Raw genomic sequence first — 17639 nt, forward strand, 5'->3', positions numbered from 1 at the left:
TTCTGTTGCAAAGCGTCTGATCACATTATTCGTGCCTGAAATCATTACCTTAAAATTATCATTCTCAATACACAGGAACTGTACAGGTGTGCCCAAGAATCTACATCTCAGGGACTCACGAGTTTTGAGTGAATAGTGAGGGACTCAGGGACTCTCAGAATTGTCACAGTTTTATGTTAACACAGGCGAGCTGAAGCTCACTTGGTAATGGAAGTACAAGATGATTATCAGAGCCGTCATAGCACAAGAAGAGGAGCTCAACTTCACTATGTAATGGAAAATTTCTGGAGCGCCTCGTCTTTGTCCATCATCACGTTCCTGATTCTGAGAATGTGCTCAATTGGTAATGAGGTTACAGGGTTTCATATATGAAATTTGCATGTATTTGCCAATTTTATTCAATAACTATCATAACAATTCTTCGCTATAATCTTGTTCAGGTCATGCATTGGACCCATTGGATCCGGATGGTAATATTACAGTCAAATGGGACATTCTCTCCTTCACACAGGATGGTTACATTGTAATAAATTTATAGTTTTTCCTTGGTTAAGATTAGATTTTGGAATATTTTGAAAATTTCAAATAGCTGATTTACCTTATGTCTATCAATTACTCAGAATATTTCAAAATCTAGTAACATCTCCAAGCACTTAAGCTATATTGACATGGTTATAAGTAACATCTCCAAGCACTTAAAGCTATATTGATATGGTTATATGGTTATATGTAACATCACCAAGCACTTAAAGCTATATTGATATGGTTATATGATTACATCGCAATGAATTTTGCAAGTAATGAAGCTATGTTGACATGGTTATATGATTACATCGCAATGAATTTTGCAGGTAATGGTGACCTTGTCTAATTATCAGCAATATCGACACATTGAGAAGCCTGGATGGATATTAGGGTGGACATGGAAGGATAACGAAGTTATATGGGACATGCTCGGTGCTGAAGCAATTGAAGGAGGAGATTGTTCTCACGTTGAAGGATTTAACATTCCTCACTCCTGCAAAAGAGATCCAAAGATAGTAGACCTGTTGCCCGATGTCCCTTATGCTCTCAGAACATCAAATTGTTGCAGGGGTGGCTTGCTGTCTTCTCTTGTACAGAATCCGGCCAATGCTGTGTCCAATTTCAGAATGCGAGTAGGGAAAGCAACTCGGATTCATTCTAAAAATACAGCGGTTATGCCATCTAATTTTATCCTCGAAGCACCTGGTCCCGGTTATACTTGTAGTCGACCACAAGCTCAAAATGCCAGTCATTTCCTCTCTGGTGATGGACGAAGGCACACCCAAGCCATAAGTTCGAATCCCAATACGCTTCTTCTTTTCTGTTGTGCATATCGTTAGAAATTGTTATTTTTTATTTTGATGGCAGAGTTAAATTAAACAATAAACTTTTCTTATACTTATAAAATATTTTGCAAAATTTGATCGCAGAGAGTTGGAGAATCAGTTGCAAGTATTCTCAGGTTTTAGCAAATCCAACTCCCATGTGTTGTGTATCTTTGTCTGCATTTTATAACGAAGCTATCACTCGCTGTCCTGTCTGCTCTTGTGGATGTCGTGATCCTGCAACGAACGGCCCAAAATCATGTCACAGGTATGCCTTTCATATTATTTTGACTTTTACATCACATTTTAGGGTTAGGGTTTTATTCTTTATTCACCATCTATTATAGGAAATTTCGAGGAACCAAATGGAGATCCATATAATTTCAATTCCATTATGTGTTAGAGAGGAATCGATTAAATACAATTTTATCTGGATCAAATTCTTATACAAATATTAAATTGGGTAATTGCGATTTTACTTTTTATTCAAGTGGTCTGTCTTTCAAGAATTTAAAGATATCTTTCGTTTAGAATATGATATTTAAGGTAAGCTTACTCAAGCTGTTGTTTATAGAGATATTGAGAAAGGTTCAATAATCCATATTGACACGGAACTTACAAGCGGACTTAGCAGTGCACTGAACTATGAAAATTATTTATCTTATTACTATACATTATAAAAATTTTAAAATTATAATTAAATATCAATATATAATTTTATTAATAAAAACTAATTTATAATAAATCAAAACAAATTTATAATAAATCACATTTGATATGTATAATTAAAATAATTTTTTCAACTATTATATATATTTTTTATTTTGTAAATAGCTTTCAAACATTTTAATAAGATTTTCTATTATTATTTTAAAATATATTAATACACATATAATAAATTTTATATATCACTATAAATTTAAAATTTATACCAGACAGCTAAAAAAGCATAATTATATCCAAAACTCATGATCATGATCATAATTAAAAGTGTTAACTTCCACTTGAGTTGATACCATCCAGGTTTCCCAATTCCACAGTAGGGAATGCTCATCCACTATCTTCCTGATACTATCCAAGTTCCCTCCATTATAACATAGGGAGAATTCATCCACTATCCTTTTCTTGTTCATGTAGATGTGTGAAAATGATACTTGTTAAATAGGTGAAAGTACTCCGTATATCAAAGAGTTAATGTAAATAGTTTTAAAGTCATTTTTTTCAAATCTATTGAATAAACAAAAAGCAAATGATTTTCAATTTGTATGAAACTTCTAATTCTGGTTCAAGTTTCAAAACCAATTTCAAAGCTATCAACTCATAAAATTTTGTTTTATTCTTTTCTAAATTTTAGTTTTAAATTTAATGTAATGTTTTTTAATAAATATATTATTCTTCTAGTTTTATGTAAGGTATTTTTTAGGAATTTAAATATTATGTATATGTATAATATTATAGGTAGCTATTTTAGTTTGAAAATTCATACATATAAAATGTAGATGGATATTTAATAAAAAAAACACATGTAATTTACTATTAAAATTGACAAAAGTTTGGTTAATATTATCCATTTAATGATATATATGTAAAAAAAAAGGGAAAATTTATAATCAAATGAGATAATTTTTTAGAAAATTGTCCAAAAAATAGCCAATTAGTCAAAATTTTCCCTCGTCCTAGGAGAGGTTAACTGAGAGACAACATTGAAATATCCTCAAGCAAAGATATTATCTATTATGTCTTCCATGTGACAACGAACTAATTATTTTTCTTGAGATTGAGGGTATGCATTTAGGATGTTTAAAGCCCAAATAATGCATCTTAATAGAAATGCCTCTTTTTCTTCAAATTATGTCATATTCCTAGTCAACCAAACTCCCCATGCAATGTTCAAAGGGCGGGGATCAATTTTTTCTTATATCCTTGTTTTCACACTATTACTTTGAGGAACCGTATATATTATCACCTATCCAATCATTTTGTTACCCTATCGTCCTCTCTACTTCCTTTCATATTTCCTTTATAAAAGGGAAGGTCATAATCATATGTGCATATTCTTCTTATGCTTTCTAACATAGGTTTCAGTAGCCAAAGGTTTTTGTTTTTGTAGGGTATCCAATGTGGGCACCCTATTGTTTAATACCATCCACATAGAAATTCTAGATTTGGTTGGACATTTTATTTATGTAGAATCTTCCCCATCATACTTTTTATTCCTCTCTTCCTTCTTTAGCAAAAGTGGTTTTATGCCCTATTTTTGGAATATAATCTCCTAATGGGTTTTGGGTCCATACTAATTGAGAATTCTCTTATCTAATTGTAAAATTCTTACATTGCATAAAGCCCATGAAAATTTACAATTTGGAAATATACTCCTCCTTAATACCTAACTCCATTTAGGGTGCCTACTGGTATGTCCAACTATTTATTATGCGCTTGTTTGCAACTTATCTTAACATATAGTATCCACTATTTTTAAACTTTAATAATACTTTTGGAGATTATTCATGTCTTCCATACTTTCCAAACATGGACCAAGTCCACTATGAATTCTGTCACATTTTCCAACTAGAAAACCAACCAAATCCCCACCAAGAAAGCATATATAATCAATTTCCACATTATTGAAACTTTATACTTAGTTTATAGGGTTTGTGGCCTATTCCTCCATGATATCTAGTACAATCGTTTTATTTTTAATTACCTTAAATCATAACCCAATTCCTTAAATTAACCTTTGCACATTTTTCAACATAGACACTTTACAATGGATGAATGGGTTCTTTAAACCCCATTCTCCATTTTGCTTTTAAAAGTGCCAATTTATTCCATGAGATTAGTGTTATGAAATAAGCTCACAAATAGATAGATCAGTGACTTAAATATTATCCTCTTCAAGGGGGGAACCTCCTTTACATTACATAAATGAGTAATTATTGAATGATTCAAATGACAAAACCTTCTCTCTATATATAGGAGTCTAAGGGGTCACAATATAATCAGAGCCTACATAACAATAATAATGTAAGGACGCAATAATAATAATAAAGGGGATACACTAACAATAAAAATAAGGAGCCACACTAGTATTATAGGACCTAACATGTTCCTCTCCTTCAAAAATTGTTGTCCTCAACTCTTGAGTAGTTTTGGATGCTTCTATATAAAATTTGCATCCTCCCATGTAGAATCTTCAACAGGTAAGTTCTTCCACTTGATTAGATACTCTGAAATTGATCGATTTCATAATTGTCAAGTTCTTGTTTCCGTGCCTGCTTCAAGTTCTAATACGTTTTTTCCTTCCTCATCAAGTTCTAGTTTTTTGAACTGGGATCTTGTCACCTATAACCTTCTTTAAGGATGAAAAATGGAAAACTCGGTTAACTCGGGAATATGTAGAAAGATCCAATTTGTATGCTATAGTATCAATCTTATGCAACACATTGTAAGGACCATAATGCTTTGGTGATAAATTATTATCCTTCTTAGATTGCTTGAGGGACATTTGTTTGTATGGTTGTAGCTGTAAAAATACCAAGCCATGTACTTCAAAACTTCTTTCGCTGTGATGTTGATATGCTTGTTGTTTCCTTTAAATCTACACCAAAGTCAGGTTATCCTTTAAGAGTTGGAGAACTTGTTGTTGATGCTTGTTGTGATCTTCCATTGCTTGAAACTTATAATTTTCTCTTAAAGATGATGTGATGGATGGTGGATGATATCCGTAAAGTGCCATAAATTTGGTCCTTTTTGTTGCAGTACGGAAGGAAGTGTTATACCACCATTCCGCCAGAGGTAACCACTTGACCCATTGTGTTTTCTTATCAGATATAAAACAACGAAGATATCCTTCCAAACATTTGTTCACTATCTCATTTTTCCCATCAGATTGAGGATGATAATATGAGCTATGAGCTAATTGAGTACCAAGACAAGAAAATAATTCTGTCCAAAAATTTCCAGTGAAAATGAGATCTTTGTCTTTTACAATAATCTTTGGTTTTCCATGTAGCTTTTGAATTGTTTCCATAAATGTAGTCTCAACTGTACTAGATTTAAATGGATGAGATAATGCACAAAAGCGTGCATACTTGGTAAGCCTATCAACTACCACCGTGATGACACTCTTTCCTTACGACTTGGATAAACCTATGATAAAATCCATTGAAACCTCCTCCCAAAGTTGACTTGGAATGGATAAAGGTTGTATTAGACCCAGGATCTTAATTGTCTCAACTCTATTTTGTTAGCAAACCAAACATTCGGCCATATAATTTTGAATATCAGATTTAAGGCCATCCCAAAAAAGTTCTTTCTTGACCATGTGGTAATTAAAAAAAAATCCCAAGTGCCCTCCTAAGGGAGAGGTGTGCAATTCTAAAATAATATTTTGTTTGAGTTGGGAATCCTTACAAAGATATAAGTGATCTTTGTACCATAATGAATCATTTTTCTATCTAAATGTATCAGATGTACTAGGATCTTACTGCAACTTTTGAATGAGTGTCCACAATTCTTCATCATTCTTCCATTCATCCCTTGCTTCTATTATCCAATTTGGTTAGATAATAGAAATGGAACAAAGAAATGCTTCCACATCCTCATCCTTTCTTCAGAGTGCATCTGCAACAAAATTTTTCTTCCCTTTTTTGTAGATGATTGCAAAGTCATAACCCAACATTTTTGTGACCCATTTTTGTTGATCTTCTGAAGATAATATTTGTTCCAAAAAGCATTTAACTCTATCATGACCTATTTTTACCTTGAAGTGCTTTCCCATTAGGTAAGAACGTCATTTCTTAGTGTATGTAGTATTGCCAATATTTCCTTCTCATAAATAGGTTTGTGTAAATACTTTCCTTTGATTGGACAACTTTCAAAAGAAATGGGTCTTTCTTCCTGCATTATAACAACACCAATTCCATTTCCTGAGGCATCACAATCCACAATAAAGGTTTTTGTGAAGTCTAGTGTAGCTAAGACGAGTGCTTGGCACATTGCCTCTTTAAGATGTTCAAAGGCCTTAGTTTCTTATGGAGTTCAAGAAAATACATATTTATTTAGTAATGTCGTTAGAGGTGTTTCTATTCTCCCATAATTCTTAACAAACTTGCGATAATACCTTATTAGACCGATAAATCCTCACAGATGCTTTATGGTTATGGGGATTTTCCTTAACACCCTCATGAGATACAATATGACCTAGATATTCCACCTCCTATACTCCAAAGAAACATCTGGAGGTTTTTGCATATAATTTTTTCTCCTCCAATAGTTTGAGTACCCTGTCAATGTGTTAAACATGATCCTTCCGAGATTTGTTGTAGAATAGTATATCATCAAAAAATACTAACACAAATTTTCTGAGGAATGGTTTGAAAATGGAATTTTTCAAACCTTGAAATGTAGAAGGGGCATTGGTAAGGCCAAAAGGCACGACCAAAAATTCATAATGACCTTCATGAGTTCTAAATGTTATTTTCGGAATGTCTTCAGTCTTCATTCTAATTTGATGATATCTTGAAAAAATATCCAACTTGGTGAAGCAAATTGCTCCATGTAATTCATCCAATAATTCATCAATGACAATAATGGGAACTTTATCTTTAATAGTGAGCTTGTTGAGCTCCCTATAATTGAGACACATGTGCCATGATCCATCCTTCTTATGCACCAATACTATTGGAGCCGAAAAAGAACTTTGACTAGGTTGAATTATACAGGCCTCTAGCATTTCTGCAACCATACATTCAATTTCACTCTTTTGGGAATAGGGATATCTATAAGGCTTGATGTTTGGAGGAACACTTCTTGGAATCAAATGAATAACATGATCATGATCACGAATATGTGGGAGACCTTTGGGAGTCTCAAATACTTGGAATGATTGTCCAAGACTTTTTGGAGAACTGGAGAAATAGATGATTTCGATGTTTGAACCTCTAGTGAGCATAATTTTGCAATTAAGCCCCGTCATTATTTCTTCAGAAGCTTTATCATGCCATTAGAGCCGATTATCTTTCTTGGTTTCCCTGTGATACCCCTTAATTCAAATTCCTTTCCTTCCAAAAAAAAAGCAAGAAAAGTTCTTAAAAATTAAAAGCTACCGTACCCAAATATTATAACCATTGGACTCCTAGTACAACATCATAACCACTCATTGGAATGGAGAGAATTGGATTATTCAATACATATTTCCCCATGATTGGCTTGATATTATGGCACTTTCCAAACAAATTTATAATTCCTCCATTTGCAACTAGCACTTGACACTCTGGTGCAGGGTATAGGAAGCAATTCAATTCCTTGACTATCTTACAATGAATAAAATAATGTGTACTACCCCAATAAATCAACACTATTAGCTTTTTCTTCTTGGTATTTCCTTCTATATTGAGAGCTTGAGGAGTGATAATTATTGCCAATGCATTACAAGATATGGTCATATTCATTTCTTCTTTCTCTAGGGTTGGTTCCTAGTGTATATCCTCTTTTTTTGAAGTTTCTTGTTCCTTTTCTTCCTCCTCTTCACAATCTATGTAAAATAATTTCTTCTCATCACACTTATAACCTTTAGTGTATTTGCTGTCATAACTGTAGAAAATCCCTTTTTCTCTTTTTTATTCTAATTGTTGTGGTGTCAACCTTGTATGTTATGGAAGGGTAGGAACAACATAACTTTCATCTTTATAGTTGTGAGTGGTAGGCTTCCTTACTGCCATAATTTTTCTTTCAATTTTTCTTGTCAAAATGAATACCTTCTCCAATGAATCAAGTTCCCAAAGGTGAACCTCATGTTGGATGTTATCCTTTAAATTCACTGTGAATACATCAATCTTATGCTCCTCTGGAATATCATTTACCCTTATATTCAATTTTTGGAAGTCCTAAATGTGCTCCTCCATTGAACCCTTTTGTTTGAGATTTATAAATTGGATAAAGAATGTGTTTCTCTGTGTATCCTCATAATGTGCTATCATTTCCTCTGTAAAAATTGACCAAATGACAAGTGGTTTACGAGAACAAATCCATCGATACCATAAAAACTGATTGGGTTCTAGATATAAAGTTGCAATGTGTACTTTTTGTGTGTGTTATGAATTATGTAGATCAAAATATTTCTCCATCTATAGTATCCATGTTACTGAATCCTTGCCATCAAACTTCCTCATATTGATCTTTGGAATATGGTTTGTCTTCAATCCAATGTTAGAGTCTATGAGATCATGATTAACATTTCTTTTTTTCTCATCACGAGTTTCATCTAATGCCTTTTTTCCATTAGTAATCATTTCTTGTAGCAACTTTGTCAAACCTTCCATATCTACTTTTAAATAGTTCCTCAAATCTTGCATGTTGCCTTTTATTTTTGCTTCTATACCATCCATATTAGCTTTCATGCCATCCTTCAAACCTTCCATGTATGATTTTAAACTATGCTTCAAACCATCCATCTTATCTTTCATTTCATTTTTGGTTACTCTTTGTGATAGTGAAATTTGTTTTACTTGGACTTGTAATTTTGATATATCATGTTGTATTTCTTCCTCTTCTTCATGCATCATAGTATATCTTTCTGGTTGCTTACTAGGTGTTTCCATTTTCTTGCTTCGAGTCATTTTGGAATCAAAAAATGATTTTTATGCTTCATTATTCCCTTTGAATCACTTCAAATTGATTTTTCAAAAAAAAAGTTATGCAAAATTTAAAAAATACACACATTTTTCATGTTTTTTAGGAGCTAAATATTACAACCGTTGTATCTCAGTAATTGTGAATCTCCAAGATCTGAAATTCTATCCTTTAGTATCCCTATGAGTCTTCTTTCCAACCTAACAAGTCAGACAAAGATTGGATTCTTCAAGGAATAGTTATGCCCAATCTCCCACGATGACCTAATTATAGACTAGTTTAGTAGAGCAAACTTGTACGGAGTGTCACATGTCATTGATTTGACCTTTGGCCCCAAAAATGATACCTAAAAAACTGCAATCTGTCCTATTTCCGTCAATTTTTACGAAATTCAAATCTGATGTTCAGAGATAAATTTATGATGAATTTCCCTAGGTCGCCTATTTGAGATGGAATTCTGGAGCCTGAAAAACCCTAACTTTCTCAGATCATATCTCTGAAAATATAGACAAGATTTGAAATTCGTACATAAAGTTCCCCAAGATTTTGGCTCCATGTGGTTGCAATTTTAGCTTCTGAATCTTCGTAGAAAAATGTTATAGCGAAAATGCGACGATGACCTATTTGAAGTAGTGAAACCCTACAATCCAAAGCCCTGATACCAAATGTTATGCAACTAGCTCACAAATAGATAGATAAATCAAGTATCGAACCAATGGGAAGATACTTGGATCCGATCTAAGATCATTATATGTTCGCTCCAGTTCTTGTTGTTCTTGATGTTGGAGCAGTCTCCCTTTCTCTATGGGCTATGAGTTCTAGTATACAAGGTATATTTGCATTTATAGTAGCTTCAATTCTCGTGCTTATTTTCATCATTTGAAACCTCCTTTATATTACATAAATGAAAAATTCTTAAATGATTCAAATGACAAAACTTCCTTTCTATATATAGGAGTCTAAAGGTCACAATATAATCAAAGCCTACATAACAATAATAATGTAAGGGCACAACAATAACAATAGTGGACTTATATGGGGCACAATAATAACAATATGGGGATTACATGAGCACAACAATAATAATAAGGGAGCTACACTAACAATAGCAGTAAGGGGCTACACTAATATTATAGGGACCTAACAATTAGAGTATTTTTTTGTCATTGTTTCTAGATCATATGTATCTATATCATATCTTTATATAACATCCAAAAATGCTTTCGAGATCCATTCCATTGACATATAGAATGCAAGGATCTCTTTGAGTATAGCTTTAGCCAATACAAGGCATCCTCCTCAGGAAATCAACCTTTTTCACGTAAGCATTCAACTTCTTTTCTACTTTAGCTACTAAACATTGCCAATATTTTTTTTAAACATGGTTAGCTTTAAGTGTAAATCCTATCTTTTCAATCCTATGTTATGATCTGTAAGTAAAGGAAGAATGTGAAATACATTTATTTTCCTACTTAGGGATGCCCCATAATAAGAGAGTTGATTTTTCTAAATTGATTACCATGCTTGTTTCCTTATTGAATAAAATCACGATAACCTCAATCTTCTCATCAATACTTTTGGAGCTCTCATAAAACATAACAAATCTTATTTCACAATATTTTCAATCTTGTGGTAGTTAAAATGAAAAGGAGATAAGAAATGAGCATACTTTTCATGTCTCTCTTCATGGCCTGGATAAGGGAGAAGTTTCCACATTTACCATAACAATAAAAGACCTAGATATAATGTAATCCATTTCCCTTACTACAAATTGATGATTGAGATCTAGGTGTATAAAAGAAAACTTGAGATAGAGATATCTTTCCTTATATACTTTCGAGAGGTCCACTTTGATCACCACTAATTTCTAGATCTTGATTTTGATTAAGTGAGGTCCTTCCTAGACAATATGTATGGCCTTATATGTATTTATATTTCCTTTAAGAATCTAATCAATTCATTGCCTTGACAAGTCTTTTTCTCTCATAGTTATTTCCTTGAATATGACTTTGTAGATATAGTTGCATAAGGAAAATTGGTTGAAATTTTTCAACAAAAAAAAATATATAAGATTATCATCAATTGGAATGAATACAATAAAAAATAAAAGTTTTGTTGAAAGCTCCAAGCATCTTTCTCATTATTCTAGTTGCCTCAATCACCCTTTTTAAGTCTTCAGCAAGCTTAAATACCAAAGGAAAGCTATGTAGATGGGTCTTTTAACGCAGGACTTTTGTCTTTTTGGAAACATTGGAGAACCATGATCAATCCTTCTTTCCAAACATCTTCCATCAAAGAATGAAGGAATTTGGCTAGTTTATTACCTTTATTATAGTGGCTTAAGAGGTTTTTTTAAATACATAAAAAATAATCTAACCGTTCCTTTAGTATCCCTTTGAAATTTATTGTCCATGGACCATCCTTCCTTTTTATTTTCCAAATCAAATTAATATCTTTCTTGAAATATTCATATGTATAAAAATAAAATTTATAGTAATGCTCAAAATCATTAAAATATTTTTTTTAACCTCCATTCATTTTCTTTAATAATTGTTTCTATTTGTGATCAAGCCTTTTTACCTCTATATTTTTTAATAACAAAATCTTATTTTTTTTAATGTTAAATAACAAAATCTTACCCGGTTACAATGTAACTTCAACTTCTCTATGTATAAAAATAAAATTTATAATAATGCCCAAAATCATAAAAATCCTTTTTTAACCTCCATTCTTTTTTTAAAATAATTATCTCTATTTGTGATCAAGCTTTTTTACCTTTATATTTATCTTTTTCCTAATATTAAATAACAAAATCTTACCAAATTGCAATATACCTTCACATTCTCTACTATATTTTCCTTTCTATTTCTATGGTTATTCTAACCATATTCTATACCTTCACAATATCAATTATCTTACCAAATTACAATATACCTTCTATATCAATTTGGTAAGAAATTATCTTACCAAATTACAATATACCTTCACATTCTCTACTATATTTTCTTTTCTATTTCTATGGTTATTCTAACCATATTCTATGGAAAGAAATTATCTTAGGACTCCATTAATAGACACCCACACATTTTTCCCTTTTTTTTTTTGCCTATTGCTATTAACTTATTTATAAAAACTTTTTCCTCCATCCATTTTAAATCAATTTAAAAAGATCATAAGTTTCACTTATGTAAAGCTATTTCTAATATAATTAGATTACAGTAAGAATTTAAAAGATTTCAGTATAATTGGATTACAGTAAGAAGCAAGAATTTCATTTTAAAGAAACTTCTTAGTCCATTTTAATTACTACTTTTAATAATAATTTTTTTAAATATATTATTATTTAGTTTCACATTTAATTTTTTTGCATTAAATTTTATTTAATAATTTAAAAAAATATTTAAATATTAATCTAAAAACCATTTTAAAAAATTAACTTTTTTTTTCCAAATTAGATATCTTTTCTTACATTTTTACACAGTTTTTGTTTTGGAAATATATGGTTTACAGAGTAGCAACATATATGTCACTTCTTATTTGTAAAATTCATGGCAGACACCTTCTGTTATGTTTTCCAAGTGCAGGGAGGTATCATCAACAGATGATGGAGATAAGAAAAATGTAAATAAGCCTCTGCTACGGTGCAGTCCTCACATGTGTGGAGTTGAAGTGCACTGGCATTTGAAGGCGAGCTATACAGATTACTGGCGTGCTAAGGTTACCATAACAAATTACGCCACACAAGCGAACTATACAGACTGGAATCTTGTAATGCAACATCCCAATTTTGGCAGCGTGGTCCGAGTTTTCAGCTTTAATTACACGGGCCTGAATCAAATTAATAGCGTTACAGGTGATTTAGTAGATTAATTTGGCTAACATGACTTTACACATGAAATAATTTGAGTTGCTGTATTGTGTTTTCAGTGCTATAATTGACATTCAATGAATGCATGCGCAGATGATAGTACAGTGATGTTTTGGGGAATGAAGAATTACAATAATTGGCTTCTGCAGGCTGGACTGATGGGCAGCGTACAGTCTGATATTCTATTGAAGAAAATCAAAGGTGAATTTTCGTTAAAAAATGGGTGGGCTTTTCCTCGTCGTGTGTACTTCAATGGCGACGAATGTGTGATGCCAGAACCGGATGTATACCCTCGCCTCCCTCGGACCACCCCATGGCAGAGAATTGGGTCTTCGTTTTTATTCATAATGTCCATTCTAGCCGGACTAGGGTTCCTCAGGTTCTTGTATTACGCTTGTACATTCAAAATTAAGTACTACTCGGCCTGAATGAATAACAACATTCTGAAGAATGTTGACATCTCTTGCGGTCGATGCATGTGATTACTCTTCTATTCCAATAAATAAATTCGATTTCCTTTGGAGCTGTGGATATGAAAACAACTTAAATCTCTTACAATGACGTGTGAAAAGTATTTGATATAAGAGTTTATATTAATTAAAAATTAGAGTATAGAGCTTACATAGATTTACTCAAAACAATTAGAATATTATTTTTACAAAATCAAAATACAAATTAGATAAATTAGATAAATGGTGTTCATGAGATCTAACCAATTTCAATTAAGAAAAATCAATTAATGTTTTATAGAGATATTTTTCTAAAACTGTTTTCATGTTAGTGGCCTTAAGTGCATAACAACCTTTTAACTTCTCATAAATTCTTTTGTAACGCTCACAAAACTTGATAAATCATTGTTTAACAACAATTTCAATCGTTTCGAAGTTAAAATGAAATGGAAAGGAAGGCCATCGGCATAACCCTTTTCATATCCCCTTTGCATGGCCCGAAGAAAGGGAGAAGTTACCCCATTTTGAAATAAAGATATGTTACCTTATCGTATACTTCGAATACGTACACTTTGATCCCACTAATTTCTAAGTTTTTTGTTTTGATTAAGTCAATTCTTTCCAAGACAATTCGAATACGTCCACTTTGATCCCCATTAATTTCTAGTTTTTTATTTTGATTAAGTCAATTCTTCCTTTGACAATTCCTATGGCCTTGTGTATGTATATTCCTTCTAAAAACCTAAACTCTTCATTGTCGTGGCGGGTCTCTTTTCACTCTCCTAATTATTATTTTTATTTTTTATATGACTTCGAAGATATAGTCGGATACAAAAAAAAATTGGTTGAAATTTGTTAAAAGAAAAATATAGGATTATCAATGAATACAATAAATTTTTTGGTTGAAAGGTCTAAATATGGGATTATCATTTATTTTTAGAATGGTCTAGTATCAAGATTGACCTGTTGGGCTTCCAGAGGTTGAGAAACGTCAATTTTGAAAAGTAGGTCAACGATGGTCCAGTTATGTCTTAAATGGATCAAGTGAGAAGCTCGAAACTGTGGTGAAAAAAGAACAAAACCATAATATATCAAAATGGATATGAGTGCTATTGATGACCATACTAGATAAATGTGACAAAGATTCATTCATTTTTGTAATGTCTACTTTCTAGTTTTGTCATATAAGCATTAAGGGAGGGTATACTTTCCAATTTTGTCATATAAGCATACCAAATAAACGTGACAGAGATTCATGTATTGCTGTAATGTCTACTTTCTAGTTTTGTCATATAAGCATTAAGGGAGGGTATACTTTCTAATTTTGTCATATAAGCATAGCAGATAAAAGTGACAGAGATTCATTCATTGTTGTAATGTCTACTTTCTAGTTTTGTCATATAAGCATTAAGGGAGGGTATACTTTCTAATTTTGTCATATAAGCATTAAAGGAGGGTATTGGAAGTAATGCTTTCATGACTTCCAAGTTGTTGTGAGTTGTCATTGTGAATCCTTAGGTGTCATTCTACAAGTATGTGTGTGAGTTGTCTACGAGTCATAGATCCATATTCTTTGGATCTTATCATCTATAAGTTGGTGATCTAATTCTTATATATATAATTGTTTTAGGTGATCAAGTCATAGATCCATATTCTTTGGATCTTATCATCTAGAAGTTGGTGATCTAATTCTTATATATATAATTGTTTTAGGTGATCAATGAATATGTTTGGTGTTGTGAGTTTAATGGCATTCTCTCTGCTCTCTCTATTTTTCTAACATATAATTATGTTTTCTTTGTTAACTAACTAAACCCTACAATCTAAGAACCTCCATTTTCTGTTATTTTGTCCTTTGTCCATTACTTTTTTTAATTTTAATTTTAATTTTAATTTTGTGACACTTTGTGGGGGGAATTTTTATGAACTTTATTAATAAACATTGATACATCTTTTATTTTATTTATAAACTCTCTCTTTCATGAGTTTTTGATTCAATTTAAAAAAATTAGTAGGTTTTTCCTATGTTAAAATTATTTCTACTACTAATTTAGATTTATTTAACTCAAGATCTATCATGCTTGTAGAGATCAAATCTGCTACAATGCAAACATTTCCTTAAATTTTACTAGAACAGTTACAATTCATAATATACGAACGATATTTAAAAAATATTAAAAATATAAATATAAATATCATGTATATTTGCATTTTGTGAAAGAATTATCTACTTTAATATAAAATACTAAAGTGTTAACCCATTCCACCATCAAAATTCAACACTATATTTTTTAATTTATATGTGACTATCAGATTATCATTGAAATTCTACATTTAAATGTTGGAATTTTACATTTAAATGTGAAGGAAAAAAATTCACATATTTTTTACTTCGTCTACCAGGAAACAAAACGTTTCAAAGGGTATTGGGTTATGAGTGAACCTATTTAATTAGTAGAATTTGAATATTTTGTTAATATTGAAGGGTGGAGATAGGAAAAGTCTCCATAAGCCTCTGCTACGTTGCAGTCCTCACATGTGTGGAAAATGCACTGCCATTTGAAGGCGAGCCGCACAGATCACTGGCTTGCTAAGGTTACCATAACAAATTACGCCACTGAAGTAAACTATACATACTGGAACCTTGTAATGCAACATCCCAGTTTTGGCAACGTGGTTCAAGTTTTCAGCTTTAATTACACGGGACTGAATCAAATTAATAACCTTACAGGTGATTAGTATATTGATTTGGCTAACATGACTTTACACATGAAATAATTTAACCAGCTGTATTGTTTTTTCCGGTGCTATAATTGCCATTCAATGAATGCATGCGCATATCATAGTACAGCGATGTTTTGGGGTATGAAGAATTACAATAATTGGCTTCTGCAGGCTGGACCAACGGCTACGGGGAGCGTACAATCTGACATTCTGTTGAAGAAAATCAAAGGTAATTTTTCATTAAAAAGTGGGTGGCTTTTCCTCTTCGCGTGTACTTCAAAAGTTCAATGACAACGAATGCGTGATGCCAGAACCGGATGTATACCCTCGGCTCCAGAGTCCATAGGACTACCCAATGGCAGAGAATTGGGTTTTCGTTTTTATTCATCATTTCCATTCCAGCCGGATTAGGGTTCCTCAGATTCTTGTATTACGCTTGTACATTCAAGATTAAGTACTATTGGGCTTGAATGAATAACAACATTCTTAAGAATGTTGACACCTCTCTCGCCGTCGATGTATGTGATTACCCTTCTATTCCAGTGAATAAAATTGTTTTCTTCCAGAGTTGTGGATATTAGAACAACTTAAATCTCTCACATTGAGGTGTGAAAAGTACTTTTCTATTTTCAGTGAAAAAATATTACTTTTTATATTATAAAAAAGATAGTACATACTTTGATTATACATTCCATCTGCAACTGTTAATTACTTACTAGTTCTGGTTTTATTTATCTTATTTTTATCACAATTTTTTGCATTTCTGTTCAAAAATTGTCATAACTTTAAGCGGTTAAAAAAATAAAATCTATCTAGATAACACTAAGTTCATCATACAACAAAATCCCTTACAAAGAATCTTATCTTGAAATCAGAATCCAAATTCTGCCTCCTAAGAAAAATTGATGCTTCTAGTATTTATCAACTTTTTCTGTACAAATTCATTGAAGTAGAACTTATCTCCATAGTAATCTCTCTTTTGGATAAGAGATCCCCATCCAGTTTTGCTCTTACCAAAGTTCTAATTCACCTCATCTAATTGTTTATAATTAGTAGACATAAATTTGTATAATCTTTGACCCAATCAATTATTCCTTAGCATGTCCAAATACCTTAATCTTATTGATTCTGAGCCACTTTGTTGCAATTAATATGGCCCATAAAACTACAATCTACCTATAACTACCCCGCACCCACATTGTCTCTTTTAACTCGGCCCATCAAAGAACCTGAGTGCAAATGTTTTCCACACATCTTTATATTTGTGTGAAAAGTACTTTATGTGAGCCATTTAAACATCATTTGAAATTAGTGTTGGTTCATTTTAATTTTAAGTAAGAGTTTATATTTTACAAAATGATTGTGGGTGGATGGGTGTAAGTTGATAATGGTTTTTCATCATTAATGTAATAATCAAGTGGAACAGAGAAAATGTTTGTGAATGTGTGTAAGTTGATGATGATTTCTTATAATGCATACATAAAATGTAATGTAGTGTTAATGCATATATGAAATGTAGTGTAGTGTGTATATATATAAAAAGGAAGATTATATAAAAAGGAAGATTTAATAATTATGAGAGATGATTCAAAATATTTTGAAAAAACAATTGAATGT

General features: G+C 31.8%; 1 protein-coding gene across 1 annotated transcript; it reads left to right on the forward strand.

Annotated features, from left to right (window-relative positions):
* Nucleotides 1–273: 273 nt before the first annotated feature.
* LOC149209782 (COBRA-like protein 2) lies at nt 274–13277 on the forward strand. The gene is made up of 6 exons (XM_089398743.1): nt 274–343; nt 441–523; nt 852–1317; nt 1455–1617; nt 12566–12834; nt 12943–13277. The coding sequence occupies exons 1-6, from the start codon at nt 274–276 to the stop codon at nt 13275–13277; spliced, it is 1386 nt and encodes a 461-aa protein (XP_089254869.1).
* The last annotated feature ends 4362 nt before the right edge of the window (nt 13278–17639 follow it).

Source organism: Pinus tabuliformis, chromosome 1_2 (assembly GCF_031772625.1).
Source record: "Pinus tabuliformis cultivar Carrire ecotype Pingquan chromosome 1_2, CPIR1, whole genome shotgun sequence".
In the NCBI taxonomy this organism is placed as follows: Eukaryota; Viridiplantae; Streptophyta; class Pinopsida; order Pinales; family Pinaceae; genus Pinus; species Pinus tabuliformis.